Consider the following 18,760-nt stretch of genomic DNA (forward strand, 5'->3'; position numbering starts at 1 on the left):
ATTCTTCTATTTTAGCACACATTGGCCCTTTAAACTATGAAAATCTCTACCCTAATGATACTAATAAAGAAAGCAACATATAACCAATTTACTCTTAGGCCTGAGCCACAAATTTGTGGAAACGTAGGGTGTAAAAGGCAAACAAAGGCCATCACAATGCACTAGTTTTGGGAGAGAGAGAGCTCTATTGCTTTAAAAGCCATCGTCATATATAAGAGGAAAATGACAAAACGTTCTTGCAAATTCCAAGCTAATGCGTAGAAGACACACTCACTGCTGCAGGCCACACATCACAAAATATTATCTTCCCATCTCCATCTCTTACTGCCAATTTAACTACAAACAAAGGTATCTCAAGGCATCAGCATCACAGAAGATCAACTAAACCCCAAACATCGTTAATCACAACAACAACAAAGACAAGATCCACTACTTGACTGAGTCATCACAAGAGTAGTCATTGCAAATAAGCAAATGATACAGTGATAAGAACCCTAGAAACTAGAAACTAGGACTTCAGGCTACCTAAACACAGCATTCGATACATTCGATACATGGGGGTTAGGAGTATTTTACAACTCGTAGCAGCTACTATGCGCTATTAGTAACCAGCAGCTTTGAGGAAGTTGTCGAAAGGGCTGGCCGGAGGAAGCCTTAGGGCCATCCAAGGTTCCGAGGATGCAGGATAGTCCCTCTCAAAGCAGTACGCATTTGCCTATATCGGCATAACAGATTATTAGTACATGCATTGAAGGCTTAAATATATAATGCAAGAGGCAGCATATTAGCATTGACTGATTGCAAGTTTGGTTTTGTGCCATACCCTCTGAATTCCAAATTGCTGACCCATGGGAAGCACCGGCAGAGTATTATCATGAGTCGAGTCGTGACCACTGACTAGCCAGCTTGAGAGCTTCTTCCTTGTGCCCATGCCAAGTGCCTCGCACTGACTAGTCATTGCACCATATGGGAGTGGAGAGGTTGAGACTGATGCACCAGCAACTTGGCCAGCTACATGGAGTGCCTGGTCATGGAAAAGAGGTAAAAGGAACTCAGAAAGGAGTCAAAATTGAGGCAACGATACAATGAGATGATGTTTGTTCTGCACTTTTATCTTAACAACATGCTTGTGTGTTTGTGGGCAAGATTAATGATTATATGTTCGAAACAAATTTAACACTTTTATAGCAGTTGTATGTAGTCTTGGGATTCACAAAAGCTATCCAGAGCTGAAGTGTGGAAGGACTTCATTAATCTTACTTTATTTGTTAGACAACATATTAAAGTACAAGACATCGGTTATCACAGAAGAATCTCTCTCTTAAGACAGTCATCTTGTTTAATTTCTATGTAAGGTCAAAGGTGACCAAATATGCCTATTCTTAGAAGCAAGTTTTGTAGCTCTAGCAGATGAGTTTGTTCAGAAAGCCAATTCAACCACATCATCAAAGCATATGCTAAAACTAAGCATATCAAAGATACAAATGCAACAAAACATAGAGAGGAAACATACTGATTCAAGCAGTTCGCCAACACTTGTGACTTGGGGAACAGATGGTGTAGGCATCCTTGGTATGAATTTTGGAATATCAGTGACAGGTGATTCCCCAGCCATTTCACCATCTACAGAGGAAGCCCTCGAGCACTCCTGTGGTATATGCACAAAATAGATTTGACAATCAATCCTCAAGTAGCATATGAAGTGGAATGACCAAAAAAGAGGAGATACAAGATAAAAAGGACACATATTGATGTAAAACTATGGGTTTGATGTAGCTTTAGGGGAGGTGGTGGATGAAAAATGTAAGAAAGTAGGAATTGGGTTTCACATCTCCACCCTTAAACAATGGTTTAACACCAAATCTCACAATATAGACAAAACATCACAACAATGGTTTAACTCAGAATTCTTCATTAACCCCAAATGAAAAGCAATGGATCTTTACATAGATCTTACAATGATAATAAGCAAAAACAACATCCTAAACAACTGCAAAAAAATAACTATAATCATAAACACAACACAATTTATTAAAAGAGAAGGACTATCTAACTCAAAACCAGATCCCTAAGTGAGGGATCATCAACTATCGCCACATCCTACACTGGCACACACGTTAGTGTGTTCGGTCAATAAAAAAAAAATGTGTTCGATTAGTGATGTCGGCATCACATATCTTTCACATGATCAACCAAACAATACAAGAAAAAAGGAAAAACAAAAAAGATGGCCTTAGCCTAGAGGTAGATCTAAATCTACAGAGATGCAAAATGATGCATGAATAGTTCTATGGCTAAACTATAAAATTGCCCCATGATCATGTTACAAACCAAATTGAAACGATCTATGGGAGGAAGCATCGGAAGTCACGGACCTAATGACTCTGATTTCACGTGATTCAGAGGCCAGCGAGTGAAAAAGTAAAATAAAAACAATGGAGAAAGATCAGAACTGAACAAATTGATAATTATCCGACATTGGGACAGTCATCGGAGGGTGTCAGACGGCCAAGGGTGATGGTGGATGGCCGTAAGGTAAGATGGCAAGTGAAGATGATAGTGGCTAGGATTTGACGATAGAATTAGGGTTCTAAGTTAAATCTACTTCTACAAAAATAAACAGCTATAATTAATTTACTTTTACTCTTGGATTATTTTACTCTTACTTCTAAGATAAACTCAAGGCTAAAATAATTTCTCATTGCTCAGATGCTTGAATGATTAAACAAAGAAGTCCAGAGAAGTCGGGTACAATGAATTCTACACTAGTCCTAAAGGCTTATACGATTCGAACTATAATTTGCCTTAGAGGCTTACATGAATTAATTGGACTTACCATAAAGGCTTACACAACTTAACTAGACTTATCTTAAGAGCTTACATTAGAGATAAGCATAAATCAATGAAAAGATAAATCATATCATAAGACAGTATAAATTTATATCCCAAAATTTCTTTCTTGTTGCAATTTACCCCCTTATCTGCCCTGTTGTTCTCATTAAATAAAGAGGACTAGCGCAGCAATTAAAGGATTATATTATATTTACATAGGGCAGTTATACAACCTATTTCAACAAAGTAGTATGTTGTTCATCTTTCAAAAAATTGGGAATCATCACTCATGTTTTACAAATATTATTAAAAGATCCAATATGGGGTCAAAATAAATTTCACGTGAAGCAAGCTACCTCATCAAAAGAGAGTGATTCCTCAGAATATGCAAGAGCTTGGTTGTTCACCCACTCAAGGGCTGGATTTGACCCAAACAAAGGTACATCTTCTGGCAAAAAAGTCTCACTGAGTTGCCTTGACAATACATCACTTTCCAGCTGTAGAAGTAAAAATGAAAAGGACAGTACTGTCACACCTTTTAACAAAAGCTAACTTCAGTTAATAATAACAATTCCAAATAAAAAGAGAAGAGCATTATCTTAGCAAGAACATACATTAGTTAAATTTGACAGAGCACGAGCTATTATGTCAACTAAATGCTCCTCAGAAGTAAATACATTCTTCTTCAATTCAACAAGTGTGGATCTAGCTGCTTGCTCATCATTGTCAGATCCATACTCATTTAGATCTGCTTGTAGCCTTACATATAACTGCAAGTCCTCAGCAATTCGAAGATAAGGGTCAAACTGCAAAAGAAAATATAAACATGACAAGTGAGATGACTAGACATAATGAATTTTATTGGAAATTAGCCATCAATCTCACATATTGTTTTCTTACACTAGAAAAATCGGCGAAGAAATCTATAATACTCAGAAGATAAACTCAAAGAGTTAGTCATTGACTTGCCTTGTAACTTCTTGATGTGGAAAATTGTACATAATCAGCAAAAATATGTATACAACATGTAAATAAAAGGAAAGATTGCATCTCTAAGTCATGAACAGAACCCATAGCTTGAGCTTATGCGTCATTAGGAGATAACATTAGCTTGGCTGGATCTTGAGTTAACTTGATCGATGTCCATAACCACCTCAGTTAACCATGTGTAAGTCTATTCATATAGCTCATCTTCTTGTGAATTCTTGTGAAGTAATGTCTAGCACTATTGGATTGATGTATATCAAGCAGCTAACTAACAAGAATAAATATATAGTCTTACATTAGAAGATGTAAAGAACTTTAGAGATTCGGTCAACTCGGTAATGTGATATATTTTTCCTGCAAATGCTAGCATGCTTGTTGCCAATGTAAAGAGAGACCTCTGACAAGGAGGGGGCAGCATCCCTGCAAAAATAAAGGGTTCAAAACTGAACTACTAACTAAAGAAATAAGTAAAGAACTATTCAAACATATGATGAAGTTATGGAAAGTGAAAGAATTGAGTTTAAAGGACCAAGTCAACTGTTACTGATATATATCATACCATTGGGGTCTAGAGAAGCATTTCGAAGGGACAATGGTAGCTGGAAAACTCGCAGTGTATTGCTGTGGCTTGAATTCTACAGAATTTACAACATTTCCTTAAATGGATATGTAAAGCTAGCTCCAAAAGATATAAAAGGTAAATTTACGGCAGTTCTTAATACAAAAGAAATGAGCAACTATGTTACTGCAATATATAATTGGCCATTAAACTAACTGAAAGGCACTTCATAAAGCAAAGTCATTCTCTGAAGGCACCCTGTACAAAAGTCCATCTTACTTCCATGTGTGTAGAGAGAAAACATGTTACAACTTGCAAGCATTCTAATGATATTTTTGCTTGATCAAGTTTTTTCAGGCCCTGAAGGATGATGATGAAGAGATATAGGTCACTTTCAGGATACTTCAGAAAGCTCGAAGTTCAAATCTAATAGTGACTAGAATAATTTGTGGTTTACTCTTCATGTTGTTACTGTTTTTCTTATTTTATTTATTTATATATTACTGAAAACCTTTGTAGTTTGTATTCTCAAACTACTTTCTTATTTCTCTGGGAACTAATTACGCATATCCAAGTATCCTTATCTAACTGAAATATGAGATCCATTTAGAAGTCACCAGATATGACGGTATGATTGATGTAATCTGAAAAACCTCCTCTAATCAAAGCTATATATTCAAGTAGAGCATTCTGTGTAACAAGGTAGTCCAGATACAAGCTGCAAGAATAAGAAAAGCAGCATAGACAAAGGTGATCCAAATGGGTCATGCATATGTTGTCACTGCCAGGATCCTACATGTAATAGGCAACTGAGTGTATAGCAAAATAAACCAAGTGCATTAGGAAGCAGATTGTCCATTCTTGTCAAATCTTACATCCATATAATCAGTTACATCAAAGATCCTAGAGTCTGAAGTTGTACACAAACCAAGGATAGGTAGAAGAGTGACAGAGTACAGACCATATTAAGAAAATAGAATTGAAATCCAACGAAAACTTTCCACCGAAAACAAGCAGCATATAACAAACTTAGTCGGTCACACTTAAATGGACTATATGCAAGTATACAACATTTACAACCCATCAATCATTTTTAAAATTGAAAAAAAAAAACTCTTTTTCAAGTGAATCAGAAGTATAATTCACAGGTCTATGAATTCCTTATGAACACCAAAATATTCTTGAGTGCAACTCAGATGCAAATCACAAAACCCAAAGTAAAAAATATTGGCAATAGACTGACAGCAAAATATGAAAAGTAGAGGTTCAAACCTTAAGACGGTAAGAAATAAGTGTCAAGCTGAAAGAATGAGCAATAGCTTCAAAGTTAGAAGGCAAATTATCTGGCTTATTGGCTTGTATCCAGAAGGAAGATAATAATTGAGCTGCTTGATCTTCAGATAACGTGATGATATTTGCTTCCTGTAGCAATACATCAAACATGAAAAGACTATAAGTCTAGCAATATATCCAAAAAAAAGGAGTATAGCCGCTCATGATCATGCTTTATGGTGCTATCATGGATTAACTATAAATAAGTAAATAACCCACCATATCAGTGAAATTGGTGGAAGTGGCAATTCTGTCGACAACAGAGAAACCCAACTTGCAAAAGTAAGAGGAATTCTTGCGGGCCCAACTACTTTTGCACTCTTCGTCACACATTTTTCTTTCTTTGATTTCATCGCGTGCAACGTTTCCATTCTTATCTGCATTTAAGCTTTCTTTTTCCCTACGAAGTTTTTCAAGTAAAGCAGTTGCTGAGGCAAATACTGATGTAGTTCGAGATTGCCACTTCTTAGATTCATAGAGATATTCTGATTCACTCCTTGGATGATTTGGGGCTCGAATGAGAATAGCAGAAAAAATTTGGTGTGCTCCCAAACGAGTTTCAATATCCGGATGCATCATAGATTTCAATAGTTGTAGTAGGAGTGCCTCTGGAAACACCTGCGTATCAGTGACCCAGAGAAATAAGGAAGTTATCAGCTGAAATACAAAAGAGAAAGTAACGCAAATGAAGATCGTGAAACATAAGAAAAACACAGCAACACATTATTTTCAGAGACAATAATGTGGATTACATTTGTAAGCCATCTTCTATAAATAACTTGACGTTGACTAAGAACTTCTGTAAGTAGTAACATCACTAATGCAGCCAGCTTTATGGATCAGGACGTGACAAACTAATGTTTGAAGTTTTGCTGATTCCGGAAGTGATGCCAAAACAAAAGATATTTGGAATCAATGGCCATATAAAGTAAGGCAACTCTAGAGAAGAGGCCAGAAGGTCCTGTATTTAAAACTCTTTTACCAGATAATTTTCACAAGGAAGCATGAATGAGATAAAATTTTGTGGAAGTGAAAAGGATGAAAGAGATGAGCAGACACTAGTTTACACACACACCAAAAGAAAAAAAAAAACTCACCATCTGTGGATGTGAATAGATTGATGTCAAGGAGATAATGTGAGAAAGAATGAGCAGACTTCCCATTGTTGCTCTGGCAACAGCAGCAACAGCAAGCAAGTTTTCCAGAGTTATTGTCATCATGTCAAATAATGGTCGTACGTCGTTGATCTGGCATACAAAAACTCAGAAAATAATTAACATACGCAAGTACGGACTTTATCAGAGAAAAAAAAAATTATTAGTTTATATTTTAACATGATGATAGAAAGAATAAATTTGATAATTCACTTAATAATGCAGCACTAAGAGGAATGGGAAATGAAAAGGTAATAGTGAAAGGATAAACAGATTAGAGAAAAGAGTTTGAAGGGCAAAAGACATACTCCTTTGACGATCTCTAACAGGCAATCCTCAATAGAATTTTGAAGTGACTCATTCAAGTTTGATTCTTCAAGTCCAGCAGATTCAACAGTAGCCTGTAGACTTTTTCTTAAATGTCTGCACAAGTCACTGACAATTACTATATCAGCAACAATACCCCGTGACCTTAGTTGTCGAGCCAAGGAAGTGGAAGTCTGAATTATATCAGATTTGATCTGAGGGTCATGCACCACATTTTTGTGGTCCAGATGTCGGATTGTAGCAGCCAAAATCAATTGCTCATTTCCTGAAAGAAAAAGATTGGGCCCATAAATAAAGATATGTAATGATTAATATTGTAGAGAGCATGACGATGTAGTATGTTGTTACATCATAGGGAAAAGAGAAACTGAGCATAAAACAGCACTGCCATTGGGAACTGCCAAACAAATGGCTTAATAGCACAACCTGAAAAAAGAAAAGCAATTTGGGCCAAAGTATAACAAGAAACCATGTAACACAACATCTGGCTAGTTCCTAACAAAAGACTTAGTGAAAGAAGCTGCCATTGCTTGGCTCCATGATCAAAACTATGGTCAGCCAAGACAGCATGCAGTGCTTGAGCCCTAAACAAAATCCGTCTAAGAAACTATAGATTCATTCCTCAGCAAGAAAAGAATACTTACAATTGAAAAGAAGAAAACACCACTTCTGTGTAGTCAAAATTACCACTAAGTATGTTAGTACTAAAAATTATTACTAATTTTTTGTTTTTGAATGATAGTTTCTTTTTTTTGAAAGAAATCAAAATGACGATGAGCTTACAAGCCTTAAATCCGCATAGTTGTGGGCTTAAGGCTTGTAAGCCCACAACCATTAAAAGTTGTTGGTGTTCTTTTTTCCATGTTTTGAAGGTTTGCGGGTTTACAAGCCTTAAGTCTGCATGGTTGCTGGCAAGGCTTGTAAGCCCCTGACCACTAAATACCCTCTCTTTTTTCTGCAGACTTGCGCGGCTGAAGCCAGCAAGCTGCTACAAGGTTAACGTTTTTCTTTTTTGTGCGGGCTTGTCAGCCCCCGCGTGTAAGGTTACATTTCTTTAAGAAAATCTCAATATTACAAACATCATTTAAAATTAAGTGAAAGTAAACTATTGCAGGCTTACAACCGCTTATGAGCTTAAAAGCACAAGCCTACAACCAATTTATAAGCCATTGTGGACTTAGTAGATTTTTGCAGGGAAATGTGTTTATTTTGGAGGAAAATTGAAGATATATAAGAAAAGCTTTGAAATAGGTGTCATTATTACTTTGATATCACATAAATGAGTGAAAATATTTGTACTTTTTAATAAAATTGAGGATAAGTCGTGTAAATAGTACCAAAAAATTATTATCAAATTTGTAAAACATAAATACAAGTCATTTCAATGGTAAATTTATAATGTGATCAGAATTCAAATTTAGACTCATTTTTTACTCTCTTGTTTTGGGGAGTAAATTTTGCCAGGGATAAAATTGTGTTTGGTTATTGAAAATGGTTAGGGGGATCCTAATCAAGTTCAGGGACTAGCCCCGGCCTCACTAAAAACTTTAACATGAATACACATTCTATTAGTGCATTACGAGATGAAAACAAGTGAATAAATGGGTCATAATAGAAAAAGGAAGGAAAAAAATCATCCATAAAAATAAAGTACATATGCATATGAATATAGAGTTAAATACATGTACAGAAACAGAAAAAAAAATTTATCACACAGAAGAGAAATTTGAACTAATGGTTGACAATCAAAGATTATTATTCTGCTTAATTCCAGCTATGGGAGCTAGTACCCCATTGTTAACTAATAAAGTGGAGTAATGTGCATGTAGCAGAACAAACAGAAGCAATGGCGTGCAACTGTGCCTGCCATTCCAACATATATTTTCGGTCAAGTGTTGAAAAGGAAGTAACGCAATTCTAGGTCTGCCAGACACAATAAATTTAGTACAAGAATCACATGATTAAGTTTCCTGTAAACTTTATTGGTGTGTAACTGTGTATCTTTCTAGAGAATTGCTTTTTGTTGTGTATCTTAATTTAAAAGGTTTTACAATGACCCCATCTCTTAATCCTATCTTTCCAAAACTTCTAAAATATAGCTGCCACATCAAAGACGGGTTTGCAACATTATATGAATTCATAGAGAGAACAACACCAATCCAAGGACGGATTAGTCGAATGACTATATCATTCCAGACTAATAGCATTTATTAAATTTCTTAAACCATCACTAACAGTTCTGTAACAGATAAAGCATCTCTGGCAACAGATTTGTTGAAGCAAGAGGTGGATTAAATTACCTGAAATCTTCTCTAGCAAACACATATCAGACAATACAAGCAAAGCCAACCCATGCCGAGGTGCCCACTGCCTTTCTGTGTCAAAGTAAATAAGCATTGGATCCAAAATGCGGCGCATTGTTGTACTTTCTTTAGCTAGTTCAGCAAGTTTTTGTATGCAAATATGTGACCATACTTCTGGTGATTCACGCTCTTCCCTGCTTTAACAAATAGGGGAACTTTTCACTATAGAATGAAACAAGTTGCATCATATTACAGTTCACAAAAAATTTAGCTTCCTACCTAGTCAGATTTGAAGAATTGTTTGTGGTTGGTCGTAGCCTCATGGCTGTATGGCTTGGGCTGACATCACTGCCAACGATTACACCAGTTCTTGCTTCACATCTAACTACTTCATCAACCCAATTATGGTGTGAAACATGTCTTGCATCATCACCATCAACAGGTTCATCTATCCGATAATTTTCCAAGATGGAATGGACGATCTGAAACACCACAAAATGATCTAAGATTTGAAATCTATCTACTACTCTTAGCTTATGTATAACATCATACAAATGAAACAAAATTAGGTGTAGCAAAGTCAAAGCAACTTCCTACTGTTGGGAAGGCAATGGTTAGGAACAAGTTTCAAGTGTTTATATGTGGCTGGCCTTTTTCCAGGGTTACCTGTGTAGACATGATAAAATTCCTAACACTTCACTTAGACTGGTATTTAACAGGTTCTTACTGATTTGCGTGATAAAAAGATTAGTTTAGATGGGTCTCACAGTTACCAGTTTAGCTCAGTGACAGAATTTGTCACAACTGTTCGGTGTGTCAATGACAATATAAAATATACACTACTAAATACGATGCAACCTGGTCATCAAATCCTCCCACCTAAAGGCACACCAGCATCTATGGTAGGCTACACTATAAATGGGTCCAGATCAAATGTGTCCAAGTTGTAGCAAGTTGCAAGAAGCATGCTTAAACAGCTTGCTCTGTTGCAAGTTGCCGTAAAGTCATAGTTTATGAAGGACTTATCAAATGCCTTCATCTAAGACATAAATATAGAGTTCTGAGATAACACATAACAAAACAGCAAGAAACCAACAATACATCACCTCATCAAAATCAGAAAATATATATGAATATTCTGTCATAAACCAGACCTGCAATAGAAGAACGGATTGTAAGCATATCTTTAAAGTAGACTTAAGAGCAACAAAATTAAATGTATAACGATCAAATAGGTGTTAAAAAGAGAAATGACCATTGCTGACAAACATTGCAGGCTTGCAGCCTGCTGAAGACTATCATGTTCCTCTCCATGTTCACGTGCAAGGTTACATACTTTGCAAACTAAGCTTTCAATATTCCGTGCATATGTGTTATCGGCCTGTTCATATTAAGAGTCAGTGAAAAGGCAATGTTACAAGGACAAAAGAATGGAAGGTTGCAACCAAGGATTCAAAATACTCCAAGTAAAGTAAGACCCATGTTCACCAAAAACCCATGAAATATGGACACATACAATAATATCTTCATAATTCATTACCAATATAACAATCCTAAGTTCCTAACAAGTTACAGAAGGATGAGAATATTCGAATAATTAAACTACTCATAGATCTTCACCAAAGACAAATGTCACATCAAAAAAGAAAAAATTGAGAAAGAAGAAGAAATGTGTGCAAAAATAAATGCCAATTCATGTTGTGATCCACCTTTCAAGCATAGTATAATTTGTATGTTGCGAGAACAATGTTCTCATAGTATCTACTAAATCAGCATTTTTGCATGAATTAACTGGATGCAGCTATTCATTCTCAAGCATGAAATTCCTTCATTTTTGCACTATCAAGTCTCTCTCCTCTTGTGTCTATGAGTTTCTGTTTCAACTTTTAGCAGTCAAGATGAAGATATAATAAGAGACAAATCTCCAAACCTGGTTGGTTTACAGAGAAAGAACAAAGTTGGCTACATGTGAAGAATGTATGGAGTATAGACATCTCCCAAATTTAAAATTTAGTGCCTTCAGAGATATTTAGGGAATCTTAAAAAACGAAAACACCTCATTCATGCCTCACCTGACTATAGATAAATCTTGTCAAAGTTTTGCATCCGAGGATTAGTATAGCATCTTGTTGTTTGCTATCCAGAAGCTCCATGATAACATTCAACAGGCTGACAGCAAAATATGCCCTATACCATATAGCATACAATAAGAATGAGTGTCCAATCTCATAAAAATTTTCTACTAATCATGTGACTTGTCACGGAAATATTTACAATAGGAAATATACAATAACTACAGAATTCCACAGCACTTGATGATCATCAATGATAAACAATTAAGATAAGCAACTAAGATTTGGTACGCCCTCAATATGGAATCACATCCAAGTTTAGTGTTATAAGATGAAGTGATATGGTTCCTTAAGAGAAGGGCTTCTACTGCCTTGAGGCTCAGGGTAAGAGTTGAAAAAGTAGTGTACAAGGAAATTGAATATATACATATATAGTTAACACAATGATCTTTCAATTTCAGGAATCGAGACACCAGATTTACCTTTGCCATATGTAGCTGAAGGTTATTTTTATGTAATCAACTATTTGCTCCCTTAGTTTGGTCAAGAAAGGAGTAAATCTATAGTATGTAGAAAGCCAAAAAATAAGCTATACACCATTGTACCTGATAACAACAGTAGTGCAAAATTGAGAAGAAAGAGATTACTTAAATGATAAGAAAGAATAAAGTGTTTTTTTACTTTTGATTGGTGGAGTTGCATTGTATACATAGTTGCAGCTTGCAACAATGGAGAGTCTGACTTTGCAAAAGGTTAAGCAATCCAACTAAAACAACCAGAGTAGCAAAATTCTAAGAACTCACATTTTGATTCATTCATCCATATCATAAAGATTCAGGTTTTAAGGTAAGCACTGTAGCTGATTTGCTAACTAAACATGCTCTTGATGTGTCTCTCGAAGGTAACTTTAATCACTTAAACTTGACGCACTTTCACGGATCTTTGGAGCATTTGAGCAGCTTCTGAAATCTGATATCACAAAGAATCTGCACTACAACAATACAGCAGTAGGCTAGTTGCAGAGAATTGGACTTGACAGGATGCCTACTCGTCTGCCATAGGCACACCATAGGTGGCTGGTGCAGAAGAGTTAGTTCTCTAATTAATTAAGGTTGTGCCATATTAAGAAGACTGCCTAAAGACCCTTTTATCCAATAGACTTCATTGATTGTAAGTAGCACAAGGAGGTAACAGCAGAGAATATATAAAAAAAACAAATAACATGGAAATATACAGCTAAGCCACAAAAGCTGAGGAAACATAAAGTTCTTGAAATTTTGACATTTTCTCTAGGCGGAAAACAGAAAATAGGAAGTTATTTGACCTCTAAAGACATGGTCAAAAGATACTTATGAATACCAATAAACAAGATTGAAATAAGTAGCTAAAAGAAATATACAACTTACATCTGCTCCTTACAAATGTACAGCAATTTATTGTAGGCTTCAGTAATAATCATAACAAAGTTGACATGTCCAGCTCGCAGCTCTTTGTGACTCCTTTGTTCAAGAAATTTGGCAATCTATTTAAGGGTGTAGAAAAGTTAAATAACAAACAAAATTTCCATATACTTATTTTTAAAGAAAGATGACTTTAATATCCCAAACCTTCGGAATGCGAAGCGGATTCTTAGCAGCATATTCACACAGTTTCATGATTTTCCTCTCATTTAAGGGCCCATCCTGCATAAAGAAACGAGTAGAGTTAAGTGGAGCCTCCTGTGCTGGACACTCTTATTTTTTCTTTTACTTCTTTTTTGTGCGACAATTATCATATTTCAATTAGCACCACAATTGCCTTTTTCATTTCAACAGACCATCGGATTTCTCGCTTTCTTCAAAGTACTGAATCTAGCAATTAACATATGAGACTGATTGCAAGGCCTGAAATTTCAATATTGGGTTCGATTACACTTGGGCCAAAAGATACTTGAACTCATCAAGTTCTAAGCTTCCAGTCGCAACACTTTGTAATTAAATGACTGGTTTTAACTCTCACGAGAAGTAAAGCTTGTCGAGAATTTGCCCTGCAGTTGACTCTCGAGGAAGTTTATCAAATTTACTCAAAGGAAAAGTCAAGAATGCAACAAATCATGTTCAACTTCTTGATCGCCAAAACAAGCACACCTCGAAATGCAACAAAAAAAAGAAAAAACGAAAATGCTACTTCATAACTAGACTTTTCATCGAATACGTCACGGTCAAGAAAACAGAACATTTATTTCGAACCAAACTTACCAAATTAAAATTCCTCATCAGGCATTCGACATAACAGGAAAAATGCGACTAGTTTCCTGCTAAACTACAGGCCAAAACGAAATCTTACAAGCGTTTTGGGGAATATCTCGGCAAGCAACTTCTTGTACCGCTTCACAGGCCGCCGAGAGCTCGGGCGCAACGCCGGGCAGCACACGCACATGCTCCCACACGAGGGGAAGAGCTTTCGTGAGATGAAACCCATTTCTCCAACAATGGAGACAAGCCCCCGAAAAATAACCGAAACCAACAAAAGCCCACCGCGAAATCTCCCTTAATATTCAACAAAGATCCTTCCTTTACCTGATCAGGGCCCAAAACCAGTGATCTTAGCCGAAACCCAACAAAAAGGAGGAGCTAGAGAAGAGGGAGGACCAAAAAAAAAAAACCACTAGAAGCGCCGAGAAAGGGAGACTAGAATGCATACATTGTTCTACGAGCGCGATCGATTTGGTGGTGGATTTCCTCCATCGAAGGGAAGAAAGAGAGAGACGGAGAAGTAGCTGAGGGGGGGAAAATCGGTGAATTTTGAGAGGAAAAGTGGGAAAGAAGCAGACAGACCACGTGAAGCAAGGTCTCAGATTTCCCTATAGGAATAAGCTTTTGTCAGTAATAGTACCTCTCTTCATCACACTTCACTCTCTCTTTTGCAAAAAAGATGGTTGTCTTTCTCTCTCTCTCTCTCTCTCTCTCTCTCTCTCTCTAAAATTTGGAGGCTACTATTCTCTCTCTTTTTTATTTTGAAAAAAAGGACCATGTTGTCTTAAATTTGATTAACTAGCAAAAAAATGATCAATACCATGTCCAAATAAGTCAACTCTTAAAGTTGGAAACTATTGCATTATATTCCTTAACTTATATTGTAAGGAAAATAAATACTATTAGAGCTGGCATTACAGCATCTAATCAGTATGATTAGGCAACAAGAAACTAGTCCTACCCTTCTTCCTCATTATTCTATTTACTTCTGATAAATGTTCAAATAGGTGATTTTATTCTTACCTAAAACCACCTATTCTACACAAACAAATAAAGCTTGGTTGAACTGATACTGTTTCTTTTCAACAACAACAACAACAAAAAATCTACTCAAAACTCACAAATGGGTATAAAAATTCTGAGGGTCCAAATCATCTTTTCTTAGACTGCCAATGTTGTTGGATGTCAACCTCAGACCCATGAAATCACAATTAATTCTTAATTGATCCTGACAAAGAGTAGGAGGAGTAATGCTTATAAATAAATTCTCAGCTCTCTGGTGAATTAACAATTGTTCTTTTGAACGTACTTTGGATTATTTTTCTCTTAAGGTGAAAATATATGAGATAGGTGATAGGATTAGCTTCTAACTAATCTCATCATTATAACTTCTTCTTTTTTGGTCATTCAAATCACATCATAGTAACTTGGAAGGCACGATGAGATCAGACAACCGGACCCACTTGGTAATAAATCATTCCCACTACTACGGCATTAAAAAAGAAATAGACTTAAGTACTGGTTTCCAATCATCCAAGGTTCATATGCCACATTTATATATAGATGTATATTTTTTCACTCTTCATAGTGCATTAATGAGAGAGGTCCAAAACTCCCAAGTAGCAAGTGGTTGATAATTATATAGTTCTGAGATCAAATACTTTCAATAATAGTTTTACTTTTTAGACCGATTAATTATCTAACAATTATATACATATATATGTGAACTAGTGAAAAGATCATACAACCCTCTGTAAAAGTTAGTAGACAGCTTTGTCTATCAAAAATTTTCTTCTAAAGCTAATTGTTGACTAGTCAAAGTAACTAATCATTTTAAAAATATAAATTAGTAATAAAATTAAAATTATAATATTTTTTAATCATTTATGAGCCTGAATGCTAGATTTGGACTAGACAAATGGTCAACTCTCCATAGATATAAAGACACTTAGGCTCCGCTAAGTTTTTAGCTACCTAATTTAAACTTCAAGCCATATGCATCGCCGAACAATTACTTTGAATCAAACATGTCGAAACTTATTCTAAGTTGTTCCTCCAAGCTAACCGCTATGCTGAGCCATCAATTGAATCAAGCCAAACTACTAAATCATCAACCACTAAATAATTTCTCTACAATATTATTTGAGGTTGAAGTTAAACTCATGACTTCCTTAGATATATATCTATCAACTCTACTAGAGTGGTTATAATAAAAATATACTCAAACTGTTTCGACTAGGGGTTGTCTTTATGTAGAAAATTTTAATAGAAATTTAAAGATACTTTAAAATAATGGCTTCCTTGTAATACACATCAAGCAAACTGCAGCTTTATTCTATCTATCGTTCTTATTAACTGGATTTCCTTGCTGTTGGAATCTTGAGGACGTCTCCATCGATGCATTTTGAATTTAAAATTTCTCTCCTCGGTGGATTCACATGAAATGGAAGTACCACTACTACTCTTTGTCCGTTCATCCCAATTATTACCAGTGAAATTGTCCAATAACACCCTTTCTTTTAGTATATTTTTATTATTTATAAATTCAGTCCAATAATTTAGCAAATATATATTAAAAATACTTTGTTAAGATCTGTTAATTAAAGTCAATCAAACATATTAATTAAATTAATTATACTAAAAAATTATAAAAATATCTTTAAATTATATTAAGTATATTTTAATTATTTTAGAAATAAAATATCTCTATCCGTTGTCAATTGCTTGGTCGGTATGCACGAAGTTCCTACATTTTTTGGATGTATACAATCTTTCTTTCTGACGCACATTGGACTTGCATAGTATCCGAGGAGCATTCCCTTGTGCATTTATTGCGGCGTATCAACCACTGAGTTGTCTCCACGTGTCTTTTAGTGCGCCGTTCGGTCCAATGGGGTGTACTTTGACCTTTTCTTATGCATTCGTCTGTCCCCTCTAACAGCAGACAGCTAAATCTACCAGTTCAAATTGCTAGAGCTTCTGAAGCAGACAGGTGTAACAAATAACAAATAGCGACAACTTGTAGAGATGTGCAGAAGTTATAGCGGCAGATCAGCTACCCAACTTGATCGAGTGGCCTGGAGAATCTTAAACTGTACCATTCCATATGCCAGGAGACCATTTCCAAAAAATTTATTTTATTACAGGGGGTAAAATATAATATATATATTGCTGCCTTTTGGGTTTTGGGTCCAGTTTTTTTATTTTTTTAGGTCTGAAAATTAGATATAGACGCGAACCCTCTCTCGATACAGAGTTCCACCAAATTTTTAGCTGTCTAATCTAAGTTTCAAACTATATGTATCACCAAACAATTACTCTAAATCAAACGCTGCCGAGACATGCTCAAAGTTATTGTGTTATCAAGCTGTTCATCTAAATTAATTATACTATCGAGTCATCAACTGACAAACAATTTTTCTACAATGTTATTTAGGGTTGGATTTGAACCCATGACCTCTTCGGTTACGAGGAAGATAACTTTGTAATTTTTTGGTCTAGTTAAAAGACTCTATTGTTTGATTAATATTTTTTATTTATTTAAGGATATAGTTAATATATATTGAGTTAATATGTAGAAACTGCGTTTCTATTAGAATTGAAGTAGTCCAAATGGTTCCAACGTGATTTCGTCTGTGTTAAAATGTCGTCGCAATTTGTTAAAAGAATTTAACTATTTTAGATGATGTCGAATTAATTTTTCTATTCAATTCGTTTCAATTTAAAATAATTACATCCTAAGAGTCACTTAAATTGAATGATCAACCTCAAAAGTTATTGAGGTTTGAAAACCTATTATAAAAAAAATAATGATTTATAAACTTGTTACAGATCGGGTCGTGGAGATTTATAACTTCTTATAACTACTATATACTTTAATGATTGATTTCAATATGAGCTTAAATCAATAGGTTTTTTTAATCCGATTTGGAGTGTCTGCACATAAAAATTATTTGTATTTGAGATTACTCAATTGTTTCCTTATATTTCGTAATTTCTTTATAATAGATCCATCTCCAATGGCGATTTATTATTAACAGTTTCCAACTGAAAAAACGAGAGTGGACTGGGCCAAAATTAACTGGACTGGGCCAAGTAGCCTGAGATGGTCAATGTGGACGAATTTCAAAGCACAGACATAAGTATTGTATTAAATTATGGAGAGTAGTTTGGTCATTAACTCATTTTTGGAAGCCGTGTTCGGTTTTCAGACATAGCGGGAAAAAAAAGAAAAAGAAAATCTAGCATCAGTTAGGTGAGATTGAGACAGTCTTTGCCACGTGCTGATGCCTTGTCTTATCTATCATTGGTCAACTTAAGTTTCCTCCCAATAAAAATATATATAAGTGGAATATGTTTTTCTCCACCGCGTGGGGATTTTATAATTTAATTATATTTAATTTATATTAAAACCGACTATACTCTTATATGTAGTTTATTATAGTTAATTTTCATATAACATTCTTTCTTTTAATTAAATTATGATTTATCTCCTATATAATTTAGAAAATATTTATAGAAAACACCGTGCTATTAGTTAAACTTAATTAAACATCTAAATTATGAATATTTTAGTTATTTTAAAAATAACATATTTTTTATCATATAACTTGATTTATAAATAATAAAAATATACAGCGTAAATCATATTTTAATTAAAAAGTAAGGTGTTATATACAAAATTTTCATTATTATAATAGAATAATTAGAAAATTAAGTCGACTCTTTCAAAACATATATGCTTAAGTCTAAAGCATACAAGGGTACTCTAGCTTTTCTTTTCATTCATGTAGTCAAAAAATATTTAGAATTTTATCCTCCACAAATAGTAAATCCTTATCATTATCCCAAGCATTGTTACTAGAAGAAATTCAGTTGCATATAAGATAAAATATGAAAGGAAAACTGGGTAGTAAACAATAAAATAAGATCAGTATATCTGCTTTAATTTTTTTATTAT

General features: G+C 34.9%; 1 protein-coding gene across 2 annotated transcripts; it reads right to left on the reverse strand.

Annotated features, from left to right (window-relative positions):
- Window positions 1-416: 416 nt before the first annotated feature.
- On the reverse strand, window positions 417-14,432 carry LOC140775390 (protein SEMI-ROLLED LEAF 2). 2 transcript variants are annotated; one of them, XM_073118656.1, is made up of 20 exons: window positions 14,249-14,432; window positions 13,892-14,124; window positions 13,174-13,248; window positions 12,973-13,088; window positions 11,567-11,681; window positions 10,750-10,875; window positions 10,601-10,648; window positions 9,774-9,976; window positions 9,492-9,688; window positions 7,173-7,456; window positions 6,808-6,957; window positions 5,930-6,328; window positions 5,651-5,800; window positions 4,379-4,454; window positions 4,115-4,239; window positions 3,447-3,638; window positions 3,189-3,329; window positions 1,514-1,648; window positions 824-1,024; window positions 417-715 (listed from the first exon to the last, which is right to left on the reverse strand). In XM_073118656.1, the coding sequence occupies exons 2-20, from the start codon at window positions 14,024-14,026 to the stop codon at window positions 602-604; spliced, it is 2,982 nt and encodes a 993-aa protein (XP_072974757.1). In that variant the 5' UTR covers window positions 14,027-14,124; window positions 14,249-14,432; the 3' UTR covers window positions 417-601. The 2 variants fall into 2 exon arrangements, with proteins under 2 accessions (XP_072974757.1, XP_072974756.1); XM_073118655.1 differs by having other exon boundaries at window positions 9,492-9,691.
- Window positions 14,433-18,760: the final 4,328 nt, after the last annotated feature.

Source organism: Typha angustifolia, chromosome 14, assembly GCF_048772165.1.
Source record: "Typha angustifolia cultivar Huaian chromosome 14, ASM4877216v1, whole genome shotgun sequence".
NCBI classification, from domain to species: Eukaryota; Viridiplantae; Streptophyta; class Magnoliopsida; order Poales; family Typhaceae; genus Typha; species Typha angustifolia.